A 14794-nucleotide genomic window follows, 5' to 3' on the forward strand; every position below is an offset into this window, starting at 1 on the left:
GGTCCCTTCCAACCCAAACTATTCTATTCTATGATTCTGTAACAGTGTTAAAAAGGGAGGTTGGCACTGAACATTTCTTTTTAGGAAGACTGAATGGAGTGCTCTAATACAAGTAAAAAAACTCAAAATTATCATCTCGGTGAAAAATACTTTTCCTCTTCATTTGCTATTATATGCTATCTGATTGAGGGAACTGTTCCCCAGGGGGATTTTTGAGATATAAGCTATGCCATTTTGCTTGGTTTTTAAAGAGAAGTTATCTTTCTATTAATATCTTAAACCTTCAGAGCTGGTCTCTGTGTCCTTCACTTATAGCTTTTGTGTTTAGTTTTCTTCTGGTGCTGTGGCAAAGAAGTTTTTTTATTTAATTTAAAGGAATTAAGCTTTATGATCTCATATGGAAAAAGTCCTGTGGACAAGTCTATAAACTCAGAAATCATAAAGCATAGTTTGAACTACTCTAGCTTTTCAGGAAACAAAATTAGCAAAAGTATAAAATAAAATTGTCAGTAATTGGAGTATAATTTATTTCTCAGTTGGTTTTGAAGAATCTTCTGGTTTATTTCTGTATGTCATTCAGCTACAAAAAGAAAAAAATAATTTGTAACACTGCTGCTTGATAGGCTATCACTTGAGCTTTGCAGGATTTGGCTCCTTTATATGCTATCAAATCACCTTTCCACCATTTCATTACTTTAATGTAATAAGCCATACTCTAAATGTACTAACAACATAACCAGCCAGCATTATAATAATGTATAATAGAAAAATATTGCTTTGTTCAGAAAATTCTAATACCCTCCTGTTTACAAGGGACTTTACAAAACATAGGTTATTTTCTCTGTGGAGCTGTTGGACGTTTTTCTTTTTACACTTGGCTAATCTCAGATCTAATGATTTCCCAGTGGTCACACTTCCAAAGTTGGTGTAAGCCAGACCAGCATTAATGATGATGATGTGATTGGGTGAGGAGTAGAGATTCTTGGTGGATTAAACCAAGAGTACCGGAGTTGTGCGGATATATGATTTCTTTTAAATTTCTTCAAAAATAAATCAGAGAAGAAACTATAGCACGCGTGGTGGTAAATGTTTGAAAGAAGTTGTGAGAAATGAAGAAGCAGTCTCTGTGTATCTGTATAGATACCCAGCTCTCGCGGAGAAGCAAATCGTGGTAGTGAGCATGTGCTCTGGTACGTAGAGGTTGTATCTACATTAGTGTTTTAGCCCAGGTCAGGAGTGTGCCTTTGAAGCAATGCTTTGGTGTGCCTCCCAGAGGGGTCTTGGAGTTCACCCTTTCCTTTAGGTCAATCTAAGGTGAGATTTAATCTAAGAGTTTGCCTGCTGTGCTCCAGCTACTAATGCACTGTCAATCCACAGGATGATCTTATAGTTCGTCTAAAGTAAAACTCTATTTCTGTCTTTAATCAGCCGTATGGCCCATGTGCATGAATGCCAAATGTATTTTCTCAGTACATACAGTCTCAACGGGGAAACAGTAAATAAGTCACTTGGAATATTGTTCTGTTTAAACCTGTGCATGGTTTCAGGGTAGGATTCCTTTTCTATCACTTTTGTTAGTCTTTTATATCTAGACAGTGACCACAATTTTGTATTATTTCTTCTTGATCACTTAAGCGTTGGGACATTGCAGTAGACTGCTTTATTTTAAAATTTCAAGTGGTAGATTACGTAAATTAGAAGAGTGGCACTGATGAATGGCAAAATCAGCTATATAACCAAATGAATGCATGGCTTAGTTTTATATAAAAGCACTCAATTAAGTAGATGAGACATTCATATCTTCAAGCTTGTTAATGAATTTAATGGCCTAAATTTTCAAGCTGTTACTAAAAACATACCTACTACAACTTCAGTTAAGTTGCAGATTAAGTTACAGTTGTGTTTCCAGCTGCTGATTAGTCTTGTTGGTACACAGTGTGCATGTGGATGTCAAGAAAATTGTAAGAAAAATACTTGAGAAAATGAATCTGAATATTCAGTAGGTTGGGGACAGAAATGGTTGCAGTTCACCTCAGGTTTTTTTCAGAGAAGTTTTCTCTGCAATTTTACAGTTGGCTTTACTCTTATATTATGTTGTCTGTAAAAATCTACTGTCATCCAATTACAGTGAAAAATTATAATTTATATTAGAAAGTCTTCTCATGGCTATTTGTATGAATTGTATTTGCAGCCTGCAGGAAGACTTAAAGGTGAAAAGCTACAATAATTAAAAGTCAGTTCTCCATGAACTAAGTTCCTGTTTAGGATGCTTACCTAGTAAAGCAAGCGGCCCACCATTTTGATGTACCCAACAGAAATTAGAAATCAAATTCATGTTGTCTGTACATAGATGGGCGTCTAAGCAGATGACAACATTCTTCCAGAAGAGGAATATCTGTCATAAAAAGTAGCCATGTAAGTGATTTTTGTACTTTGAACTTGTAGAAGATTCTAGAATTTGGGTAAGGCACGAAACCGGACCTAAGTCTGAGGTGGCAAAGAAATTGAGAATCAGTACTTTGCTCCTTCATTCAAAGTAAGTGTCTTGCACTCTTCCTGTTACCAGACATCTTCTGAATCAGTAACCAGCTGAGCTGTGTCTTGAGATGAGAAAAGAGAGTGCTATAACATGGCACATTTCTGTAGTTATGCTTTTATTTTGAAGTTTACTTTTGGGCAAAGCTTAATTATCTGTAATGTGTACAAGCATTTTCTTATACTGGAATATTGTTTTATGAAGGCAAGTCAAATGCTGACTTCATTATTTCATACATATTAGGCTTGATTATAATGTCATCTTTTAAATCTATCTGACAGTGGCAAAGCTGCATTTTATTTCTAGCCCTGGATCTGCTTGGATCTAGAATTTAGGTCTTTCTGAAAAATGTTAGATTTGGTTTTCACAGGGACAGTACTTCTTGCTGAAGACAAAAAAAGGCAGTGAGGGCCTTTTTTTCTGACTGTACACCTCTCTGTTGGCAACTTTCTCACTGTGGCTTATGATTTCATAGACAGCAGGAATGCTGTGTGAGCAAACACTCAGGGAAGAACCTAACAGGCAGTTTGTACTATCTTCAGCTCTAGATATGTGAGCTGCTGTTGCATTGAGAAAATCGGAAAGCTGGATGTGTACTGATTCATTTATTCACTCGGTTCTCTGTAGAGTCTTAGTCATGAATTACCATAATCTCAGTGTTTTCAGTGGTATAGTGTTGTGTGTTCTTGCTTGAAATTGTTTTAACCACATATAGAAATGTAGGCACAAAACTAGATATTTGCCAGAGAAGTCCAGATGAACAAAGGGAGTGTTTCACTCGGAAGTCAAGCTGGTAGAAGTTTGTGCTCCTTGGATTCTATAGGATTTTGTTCCGGAAACCTTGAGTAGCCCTGAGAAAACTTTCTCCTTTCCAGGACTTTGCCAGGAACTCCCCTCCCAAATTCAGAATGAGGACAGATAAGACTCTGGGAACTTCTCCAGCCACAGGAAGCCATTCCTGTTTTCTGTCTTTTCCGTGGTCTTCTGGTATCATGAGTTGTCAGGGGGAAAAGGTATTCAAATTTTCAGTTGGTTTGCGAAGATAGATCTGTTAATATCTTGTCTTTATAATGTATAGCCCAGGTTTGTTTAGCTGTCATCCTTTTTTCTCTGATGCATCAGTCTATAACACACTAGATACTATGCAATGATTGATTATGATCGGCATATCCACATCTGGGAAGTATGTAATGGATGGTTTTGAGTGGTATTTGAGGCAATGGAGGATGAAAATGATGGGAAAAGTAGATATCATTATAGCAAGTCATCTAGCTGTCTGCCCATCTCTGTGCTCTTAGTGCTATTGTGGAGGTAGGACCAGCATGCTGCTGTTTTTTCCAAAAGATTTGGAATGTGTTTGGGTGGAGGACAGGGAGAACAGGCAAGGGCAAGGAACCGCCAGAGGTGAATACTGTCTTCTCAAAGTCTTCTGGCCCTCATCTGAGTGCCAAGGTGACCAGCACTGGGAACATCTCCCATAACAGAGGAGATGAATGATTTCATATCTCTGCAGGTCTAATCTAGCATTTGTTCAGCACCAGGCTCTTCATATGATCATAAAGTTTCTGGTGTTCCATGACTGAGAAGCATGAAATACTTATGTGTAAGACAGGAGTTGTTAGTATCTCCAAGGATGAAGCCTCAACAACCTTTTTGGGCAACCTGTGCCGGTGCTTAGTCACCATCACAGTGAGAAAGTGTTTCCTGATGTTCAGATGGCACCTCCTGTGTTTCAGTTTGTGCCTGTTGCCTCTTGTCCAGTCACTGGGCACCACTGAAAAGAGTCTGGCTCCTTCTTCTTTACACTATCCCTTCAGGAATTTGTAGAAGTTGATGAGATCCCCACCCCACTCCCTGCCCCAAGCCTTCTCTTCTCCAGTCTAAATAGTCCCAGCTCTCTCAGCCTTTCTTCATAGGAAAGATGCTCCAGTCTTCAAATCATCTTTGTGGCCCTTCGTTGGACTCTCTCCAGTACGTCCATGTCTCTCTTATACTGGGGAGCCCAGCACTGGACACAGTGCTCCAGGTGTGGCCTCACCAATGTGTAGAGGGGAAGGAGCACCTCCTCCGACCTGCTGGCAATACTCCTACTGCAGCCCAGGATGCCACTAGCCCTCTTTGACACAAGGGCACATTGCTGGTTCATGAACCAGGGGTTCAACTTTGTGTCTACCAGGAGCCCCAGGTCCTTTTCCACTTTTTAGCTGGTCAGCACCGACCTTGTACATGTCATGGGATCATTGCCCCCTAGGTGCAGGACTTTGCACTTCCCTTTGCTCAACTTCATGAGATTCCTGTCAGCCCATTTTCTCCAACCTGTTGAGGTCCCTCTGGATGGCAGCACACCCCTCTGGCCTATCAGCCACTCCTTCCAGTTTTGTATCATCTGCAGCCTTGCTGAGGGTACACTCTGCCCCATCATCCAGATCACTAACAAAGATGTTAAACGGGACTGGACCCAGTATGGACCCCTGGGGTACACAGCTAGTTACTGGCCTCTAACTAGACTTTGCACCACTGATCACCACCCTTAAGGCCCAGCCTTTCAGCCAGTTTTCAATCCACCTCACTGTCTGTTAATCCAGCCCATACCTCAACAGCTTCTCTATGAGGATCTTATCAGGTTGGTCAAGCACAATTTCCCCTTGGTGAAGCCGTGCTCACCACTCCTGATCACCTTGTCCTTCATATGCCTGGAAATGGTTTCCAGGATTTGCTGCTCCATCACCTTCCCAGGGACTGAGGTGAGGCTGACCAGCCCACAGTTCCCTGCATCTTCCTTCCTGCCCTTTTTAAAAACAGGAGTGACGTTTGCATTCCTCCAGTCATCAGGCACATATCTCAATCATGATCACTTAAAGATTGAGAGTGGCCTCACAGTGGCATCTGCCAGCTCCCTCAGCACTTGTGGGTGCATCCCATCAGGGCCCATGGACTTATGTATGTCCAGTTTGCTTCCCTGACCTGATCCTCTTCCACCAAAGGTTCGTCTTCATTACTACAGCCCTTCCCCCTGCCCTCTGGGACCTGGAACTCCTGAAGGCCGGTCTTGCTAGTAAAGCTAGTAAAGACTGAGGCAAAAGTGGCATCCAGTACCTCAGCCTTTTCCATGTGTCACTGGGTCCCCTGCCCCATTCAGCAGCAGGCCCATGTTTTCCCTAGTCTTCCATTTGACGCTTACGGTACAAGACCTTCTTGTCGTCTTTGATGACATCAGCATCTCATGGTCACTGCAGCCAAGGCTGCCTTCGCCCTTCACACCCTCAACAAGCCCCTCCTCGTTTGTGAATATAAGATCCCACGGAGCACCTCTCCTCATTGGCTCCTCTGTTGCTTGGGTTCAGTGCTGCACAGTACTGTTGTAGGCATTAGAAGGAAGGCTGGGTGGCCCAGTATGGCTACTGTGCAATGAAGGAGTAGGGAACATGGGGTAAACAATATTTGAGCAACGTAACTAAAAGCTAGGTACGTAATCATGGACATTGAAAGGCTGAAGCTGAGCTGGTACAGTACAAATTCAGGTCCAACACCTCCAAGCTGCACAATTTCCAGCAGGGCAGACACTTTTGGATAGTTTATAAACCTCCCAGAACTGAGGTGACTCCGTGCAGTGCAAGTTGGATGTTTCCAGGGGGATGTTTCCAGTGTGCTATCTCTGTGAAGCATTTGATTTGGGTTTTTTTTTTCTTTGTTCCATTGATTTTTCACCTGTCTGAGAACATTCTCTGGAGTTGTAGTACAGAAATCTGGGGTCTTGCAGTGCTCCAACTGCACCTTGTATTACCTGAGTTTTCTATTGTCAAGGATAACTCAGGACACAGTCTGGCTGCTCCTGTTTTGTACAGCTGTAAAACTAAGGAGCATTGCAGTCAAATATGTTCTGTGGAAGGACAGTTTTCTTTTAAAATATTTGATTAATAGCAGCCAGTTATTAAAAGCTGTTCCCAATAAAAATAGCTTTCTCTAGATGCTATTGACATATTGCATCAAAGTATGGAAGAAAGGAGGGGAAATCTCATGTTCTCCTCAGTAGAAAGGTTCATCTTCCAAAAGAGGTTGATAACAGTGATGCAAATGCTTGCAAGCCTTGAAAGTTTTCTTTCACTCTACCAATTAAAATTTCTTTGATATTTGATGTCAGCTTCTGCAGAGTTTTAGCATTGCTAAATTTTTAATACTAAAAACAACCCCTCAAACCCTTACCATCTCCTCTGTTCATTAAGTTCTCCTTCCAGCTCCTCATATGGATTTAACCTTCTTCACTGTTCATAAAGGAAGATATATGAACTTTAAGCTGATGCTTTACTTCCAGAAGCTGAGGGCACAAGTATGATTTATAAGGTGAATATTAGGGTGTAATGCCTTTGACACGCATATTGCTTATCAAGGAATGTCTTTTTCTTTCCAGCAACTGAAAAATAAATGTGTTTTTCTGAGCTTGGGCTCTCTTCTCCATTTCATCACTTTAAAATTTTTACGTGGCTGGATGTCTTGCCAACAAGGAGGATTTGTGAGGATGAGGAAGAATTTGAATTAGAGAAGAAAAGAAGGTACAAGAAGAAGAAAGGAAGATACACGTTTTAGGGAAACTAGTAGAAAAGATGTGAAGTGTCGGGATGGTAGCTTGATGTAAGGAACCGGATAGTTCTGGAGGGGGCAGAGGGGAGAGAAGAGAGCAAAATCAAATCCTGAAGACAACGGAGAGGAAAATACGCTCTTGTAGATCAAAATCGTGTGCTTTGGGTATAAAGCACCACATACCTTGCATGGCAGAATCATCGCTGGAGTTTCTTCCTGCTGTGGTGCACCCTTTCTGTGAGCGGTACAACCCTTTCAGGGATTGCATTTTCTATCAGATACGACTTTCAGTGTCTCCCATGCTGGAAGAAGAGAAGTTTCTGAATTATGCTCTTAATGTCTGAAGAGTTCAAGTACAGTAGTGCTCATCTTAGATATTCTCTGTCAGTTAGTCTCGCTGGTAGTATTTTAAAGCCCTGTAATTGATCAGACTTCCTATTATCTGAAGCCACTCTTCTGGATGAAAATGCCGTAGCATCTTTCTAAAAATAAAACTGTGAATGAAAAATTCCCACGGGCTGGCTGAGCCTTTTATACTCCCTGCATTCCTGATTGTTTGTTTTCTCCCTTGAATATCATCTGTCATCTTCCTTATTTTCTTAGGCTTCAGTGCTGTCAACTGTTTCCATTACAAGAGAGAGATAATTTTAAGATTTTTGAAAGGACAATTGATAAAACCATAGTTTGATTTTAAAAGGAGACTGTCAACTCTATTATGCCCTCAAAATGGCTTCCTTTTAAAAATCATAGTCCTTACTGCATATGTGTATATTGTCCTTCCCACCTGGGGATCATAAGATATGGGAAGGGGAAGACTGAAACCCATGATTTCCTGGGCATCATGGACATAAAGCTGTGTTCCATGCACAAAAAAATTTAAAGAACAATCTCTATAAGAAGAAATTTTAGGTGATTGCTGTCTTGTATATGCGGTGAAAATAAAGCTTTTTGAAGGGAGTAGTGAAAATGACAGATATTGACACAGAGAGATCAGTTTTTAATATATACAGTCATAGTTTCTTCTGATCTTAACCAGTCATTTTAAAAAAAAAAAAAAAAAAGAAAAAAAAAAAGAGAGGAAGGAACTGGGGAAATCTCCCCAAAACCCAGGCATCAGTTCTGAGGGATAAACCTGGATCTAACAGAAGGATCTATGCTGCTCTTGACCTGGGCAGTTTTGCCCTGAAGACTCATCAGTGAATTTTGTAGGAAACTGACTGTGTATTCTTATTAAAATATATTTCATATGCTTGTCTGGAATATAATCTTATATATTCTTGTGCTTAAGAAGAAATTGATGAATAGTATGAAAAACCTTTAAGAAAGGTATGTTGCATGATTAAGCAAGCTTTGTGCTTGCAGCTTCATTTGGGGAGCATGCATTACTTTAGTTTTCTTCTAGTATGATTCTTGATAGTGACATATCTTTCTTATTGATGTGGTAAATTAAGAGATTAAACAACAATGTTGACAGCCATTAACCTTAGGTTTCTTTATAACTTGTATTATAAATTTATGGTAGGATTCTGTGAGGGAAGAAAAACGATAAGAAATTCTTCATGGATTCCTTACGGAATACTTAAGGGAGATTACCTTTTCCTGTGGCACATTTGTGCCTACTGAAGTATTCCATCATGTTTCAAATGAAGGTACTTAGCATGTATTGGACAAATGGGAAAAATGTGTAGATTTCACTAATCTTCTAAAGCAAAGTAGCAGAAAGAATACTGGTCACTAGAGAGGAACAAATATGAGGAAGCACACACCAATTCAAATAGACTTTATTTTTTTCTCCTTAAAGTATCTCAGGTTTTTCCAACCAGCATTCAAGGAAGAAATATAATGCTTTTAAATGAAAATAGTAAGACAACATTGCAGATGCAAAGCTACAACTCATGCAGAGCTAGATGCTACTCATATTTTGTACATTTCTTTTCTCCTTCACATAAAGCATACTCTTAATCCTGTGGAAAGCGGGAAACTCTTTAAGTGTAGATTTGTAATTACCCAGAAGGTATGGTACCAGTGGAGTAATGGAAATTATGTGTGTGCATGACTAGCCCTTTAACATGTCACTGTCCATGCTGCGATGGGAAGGATGTAAGCACAGAGTAAACTAGTTTTCAGAGAGTGATGCAACCCTTAGAATGACATAGTAATTTTTTTCTCAAGTCCCCTTTTGTTTCAAAAAAAAAACCTTTTTATCCTTGCTGTTATGTTACATGCATAATAGTAATTCCAGAATAAAGGCATGAAAAATGTGCAGTATTTAAAGTACTAGCCTAGATTTGAAAGTACTTTGGTATGATAAACAGATGAAAAGCATACGCTTTTGCCATCTAGAGTTTGCGGTAACAAAGTCGGTTTTGCAAGAGACTAAGGATTCTGACAAATGGGTTGTCGTAGGTAGAAATTTAGGGGAAGTAACAGCTCCGTCCTATTCTTCTGGCATAAGTTACTGCTCCATAATGAAAGTGGTTGCATGGAATACAGATTACTCCAGAACTGGTCTTCGACACCTGGCCCTCAAACTTTTGTTTTTGAAACTTCAAGTTCAACAAAGAGGCGTTTGAATGGGAGTTCTCTATCAGAAAAACATGGAAAATTCTTCAGTAAAGCTTTTCAAACATCATATAATTCCCTGAAATTCCAGTTTTCCAGTTACTGCACTAGGGTTACTGTTCATGTCAAAATGGAGAAACAGTGTGTGTATATATATATCTTCTTGCTGTATTTTTGCATGAAATTCTACAGTTCTCTTTCTTCTTTCTATTTGTCAGAGATGTATCCTGAATTTTTTCTTTCTCCTTGACAAAATAGTTTTCCTGTGTCAAAATCACTAATGTGCAAAGAAAAGAGAATGGGATTTCACTGTGCAGGGGGATGTTGAGATACTCAAACTGGTTCCATCCCCTTTTACAGCAAAATCAAAACTCTCAAAATTACTGAACAATTACTGAGAAAAAAACAGGTCTAACTAGGTGTGTTGTATGTTCAGAGATGCATAAATCAGTAGGAAAACAAAGGTATGCTTATTCAACTGCTGAAGAGGAAGGTCCTTGTTCGAAGAATCCAGGCACATGTACATCATTGATGCACGTAGCACTAGAGTTAGATGCAAAGTCTGCTTCAGGAGAAATCACAGGACATCGTTCACTTCATAGCTGCTACTTACAGATTCTGAAATACTTTGAGCTGCTAACTGATGAGTTATTGCAAAGGCCTAATACAATATCTGTTAATTAAAGAGGAACATGCATTTTGGAGAGCCTCAGATCATTAACTGGATAAGAAAAAAAAAAGTCACAGGAGAGAACAGTGCGAGTGTAAACTTTCACACATTTAGACTATTAACTAGAGCTAAAATTAACCGAAGTGCTGGTTCACATTTAGATCATGAGACTGAAATGGTCTTGTATTTCTCTGTTCCTACAAGGAACAAGTACACAGCTTGTGCATGTTTTCTGAAAGTCAAGCTGCTAAGTTTCCATTGCAGCTTTGTTGTCTCCTCTAAAATGGAGATGCTTATCCTCCTCGAGGCTTTTAGAAAACGAACTGTGCAATCTAAAAGTTCTCTGGCCCAACCAAGCAAACCTTGGCGCAGAATTAATGCAAAAGGCAACTAGCTTCATTATACTGTGGACTGCCCTAGAACCAGGGTTAACCTCAAGGCAGCTCTTGAAGGTGTAGCTGGGCCATTCCCACAGTCCTAAAATGACAAGTGTTGTAGTTACACATATTATATCCATGGCACCTATCCTAAGAAAGCTGGCTCTCTAGCGTGCAGGGTCAGTGCTTACCTGCGCTCCAAGGGCTGCTTGTAGCCTGCTCAGAACTGCAGCAACAGAATGGAGTGCATGCGAGTATGCTGCTGACTATTGTTATATGGTCAGTGATGGTGATCTTGTCCTTATAAACTTCAGTATTATCACTAATACATGATTCTTTTCATAAATCTTACGTGGCAGGTGCCATAGCTGAAGTTCAAGCGGACTGACTGTTTTTTGCTGGTTTCTCCTGGGATGGTTCTTTCTGGAGAGAATATCTGAACTACTTTTCTTGTACAGTGTTCCTAAACAACTTGAATAAATTGTTTCTCAGTAACATTCGTATCCAGAAAACAGGAGTTTTTTTCCAAATCAAGCCTATCAGATATAAACAACAAACAGATTTTTTCCAAAGTCTCTCTCCATATGGATATGATGTTGCTTTAGCATTTGGTGGTATAATAAGTGAGGTAATCTCCAAATTTTACATTAAGAATAATGTAAGGTATTAGAATTCTATAAATATTTTTTCATTGTTTACTAAATAGCTGAACAGTGGTACTTTGAACTTGTGTGAGATATTTTAACATGATTCTGTGGTACCTTCGGATTTCCCTCCACAGTATGGAGGATTCAAATCATTGCAAATTGCTAAAAGGCATGTAAGCTGCACAAGACTGCTTTTCTCACAAAGTGGTGGTTTATAATACCTGTGTTTGTTAGACCATGTCAGATGGGAAGTTTGAAAATGCTTTGAAATACAGTCTGGTTAGAGTGACTATCTGCCTTCAGCTTCTTTTACTGTCTGTTGTGAAAATACCTAGAAGCTGTTTAGATGCAATAATATAATATTACCCAGTCCAGGTGTGTCTGTGTGTGCAGTTGATATAACTTGAATTGCACATGATATTGAGGTTATACCTATTAATGGACACCAGTGATTACGCAATGATTACCGAAAGAAGAGAAGTGTCTTTGGAAAAGTGAAAAATAGCATAAACTTCTCTTATACTAAGTGTTTTCAGTAACAGATTTGAAAGCTAGTGTGTCTTAATATACAGAGAATTCATTAAAAACGAACTAAATCATCAATACCATTTTTTCTTAATGGGTTTTCCTACTTGAATACTATGTGGCTTAACTGTGTAAGTCTACATGATGCTTAAGTTCTAACAGTTCTAATACTTCAGCAGAAGGATAGATAGGCAATTAAAAGTCTGTATGTTACTAGAATTAGGAAAGTGCTGTTAAAATATATCTTTATTTTCTCCATTTACTTTAACACTAAATAGGCTTCACTTGCACTTTCCATAAGAAGTGTGCTGATATCTGCAAAATTAACTGAGAATCTAAGATGCTACTTTTTTCTGGTTTATACGGGAGCAAAAGTTTGGAACTGTAACGTAGTTCGTCAGGCATAAGAGTATTTACCTTGTTCTCCTTGTCTCCTTAAATGTGCTAATAAATGCTAAAGTATATACAGGAATTGCTATTATTCTTATATTTCTCTTTTCTAACTCTTCCCGTCTGTAATGATTTAGTGAATCTGTGTATAACTTGGAGTTCTGGGTGAAGTAATGAAATTGATTTCTCACTAATGCGTCAACGTATTTGAAGTAGAAGTCTTTCTACAGTCATTGCCTTTTATCACTGCAGAGCCATTAACTAATAGCTTCCATCCCAGGACAATGGAGTGACTAGAGCCTGAGGGAAAATGATTTTCTGTGATAGATCTGCAAGAAGCACCAGTCTACAACAGCTGTAGAAACAGACTATAGAAATCAAGTATTTGTTACTGTCATTTTAGAAAGACTGAGGGCTGAAAAGTGACGAGAGGCATTCACATAATCAGAGAGAAAGAACAGAGAAAAGAGACGTGCTTTCTAGCAGAGGATTCTTGTTTAACTGTGAGACCAGCTGAAGAAGAAAGTGCAAACCATTGGAAAACAACACTTCAGTTTGGAGAAGAGTCCCTGTGCAGCAGGGAGGATCCTGGCACCCTTCGAGGACCCCAACCTTAAGCCTAAAGAGTGATCTAGACTAGCGAGAGGAAGAAATTAGGTGAATGTGTTTGTCTTTTTATCTAGCTCTGTTTTTCTTGTGCTTCTGCAGTAAAGATGAGTTTGTCTCAGAATCAAGAACGAGTGTTTTGTTTGCTTTAATTAGCATATCACCGTTAAGTGAACTGTAAAATCAGCATTGCTGAGGTCAGAGTTGGAGGAAAGATTATGCATATGTTGGGAGTCAGAAGAGCCCATGGCAAGTCCTAGGAGCCTACAGCAGAGGTGCATGAGGTGAAAGGAGGAGAGCCTGTGCTGACGAGATCCCAGCCTAACCCCAACCCGGGGACATGGGAGCTGGCTATTGACCCCATCTGAGGAGCTCCCAGATAGGGAGACCTCTTGATATGTAATGCTAACCCTTGAGATTGTTGGCTGCAGGACTGTTCAAAACAATCTCACAGATAGGAGCGGAGAGTTTTCAGAACAACGCACAAAGGGCAGTTTTCTGATGCTGGCTCTGTAGCCCAGCTGGGAGAGGTGCTATTGTGCAAGACCTTTTATTTAGGTATTACCTAGATCCAAAAAATGCTAAGAGTACAATTTAAGTTTGAAAAAATGAAGGCTGCAAGAAACTAGCATAATGGAAAATGAGTTGGGAGTCCTTGACTTGATCTGCTTAAGGGTCTGTTACCTGTTCTGCCATCTTGTAGAATCAGCAGCTCCAGCTTGGCTCCCATGATGGCCAGAGCGAGAGGGGGAGAACTAGAAACCTGAGTGGATTTGAAAAACCTGACCTCTTAGGGTTCACTCACAAGGGGAGGAGTAGGAAAAACATTTCACCCTGTCCTTGACTTCAGAGCACTTGTGTCACAAACAGGGGGCAGTTCCTTCCTCTGGTGGGATCTGAATTCAGATAAGAAACTCTAAGCATCAGATGGTTTTGGAGTTATTTCTGTTTCTCCACAGGAGCAATTAACAATACCAAGCTCCAGTATCCTGCTCCCACTCATATGAGAGATCCAGTTCCCCCAGCACTGGATGAATATTTAAGCACTTGTTATTACCACCACTATCCCATTTCAGCAGTCCATAGATATTAATGTTGTTTTGCATCTGTGGCTTTGAAGGAATGGAGAGGAGTAAAGTGTAAGTTCAGCGTGAGGAAAACTAGTAGTATACTGCTTCAGTTTACCTATCAGTGAGAAAGCTGGCATGAAGACTCTGAAGAATAGCCTACCGTTGGACCTACGGTAATTTAGGCAGCATTTTTTCCTTTAGGCAGCTGAATGTTTCAGTGCAATTTATAAGCTATTAAACAATTTAGGTTTTTCCTCAGTAAGATGTACGGATATCTAAATATCTCTTGAGAATAAGGAAACCAACATTAACAACTTAGCGAAAGTTTTTAATCCTTCATTCTATGCCAGTATTGAGACCTAGGACATTAGCAGGAATGCTGTAAGGCAACATTGTTCCGATCAGGAAAAATAACTGATATATTACAACTCTCTAGTTTCCCTAATGAATTCTAAAAGTACTTTAAATTTCACATAATAACTAATGTGCATTAATCTTGACCCCTGCAAGTCTGTAATGACTGCTAAACAGCAGTGTATATCAACAATTAAAATGCCTGCTTGAAGCATGTGCTAAAAATATGTGACTTGCTAATCGTACTTTATATGAGCCTATGGCTGGTACCACTCAAAAAGACCAGGCTCGGTGGCAACCTGTTACTCTGGGTTGATAATACATATGAAGCATCTTCTCCTTCAGATGTCTTCTTCATTAGAGGTACAGGAAAGGCTGCCGCTGAACAATGCAGTGAATCTGGTTTTTGGACAGCACTATCAAAAAAATTTGCAACTGCACAACAGAAAGTACAGATCAAGTATAAACTGCCTTTGCTA

At 39.7% G+C, this 14794-nt stretch overlaps 1 protein-coding gene across 7 annotated transcripts in view; it reads left to right on the forward strand.

Moving 5' to 3' along the window:
* CTDP1 (CTD phosphatase subunit 1) overlaps positions 1–14794 on the forward strand; it is a 117736-nt gene that overhangs the window by 92581 nt on the left and 10361 nt on the right. The window contains exon 13 of one of the 7 annotated variants that reach the window (XM_075142852.1): positions 11083–11110. The exons of 4 other annotated variants lie outside the window; for them this stretch is intronic. In XM_075142852.1, coding sequence (XP_074998953.1) covers positions 11083–11095 — 13 coding nt within the window. In that variant the 3' untranslated portion in view covers positions 11096–11110. Of the gene's footprint in view, positions 1–3411; positions 3626–6944; positions 7625–11082; positions 11111–14794 lie in introns of those variants that run through there. 2 more of the 7 variants (XM_075142853.1, XM_075142851.1) reach the window with 2 other exon arrangements.

This window comes from Calonectris borealis, chromosome 2 (assembly GCF_964195595.1).
Source record: "Calonectris borealis chromosome 2, bCalBor7.hap1.2, whole genome shotgun sequence".
Lineage (NCBI taxonomy): Eukaryota > Metazoa > Chordata > Aves > Procellariiformes > Procellariidae > Calonectris > Calonectris borealis.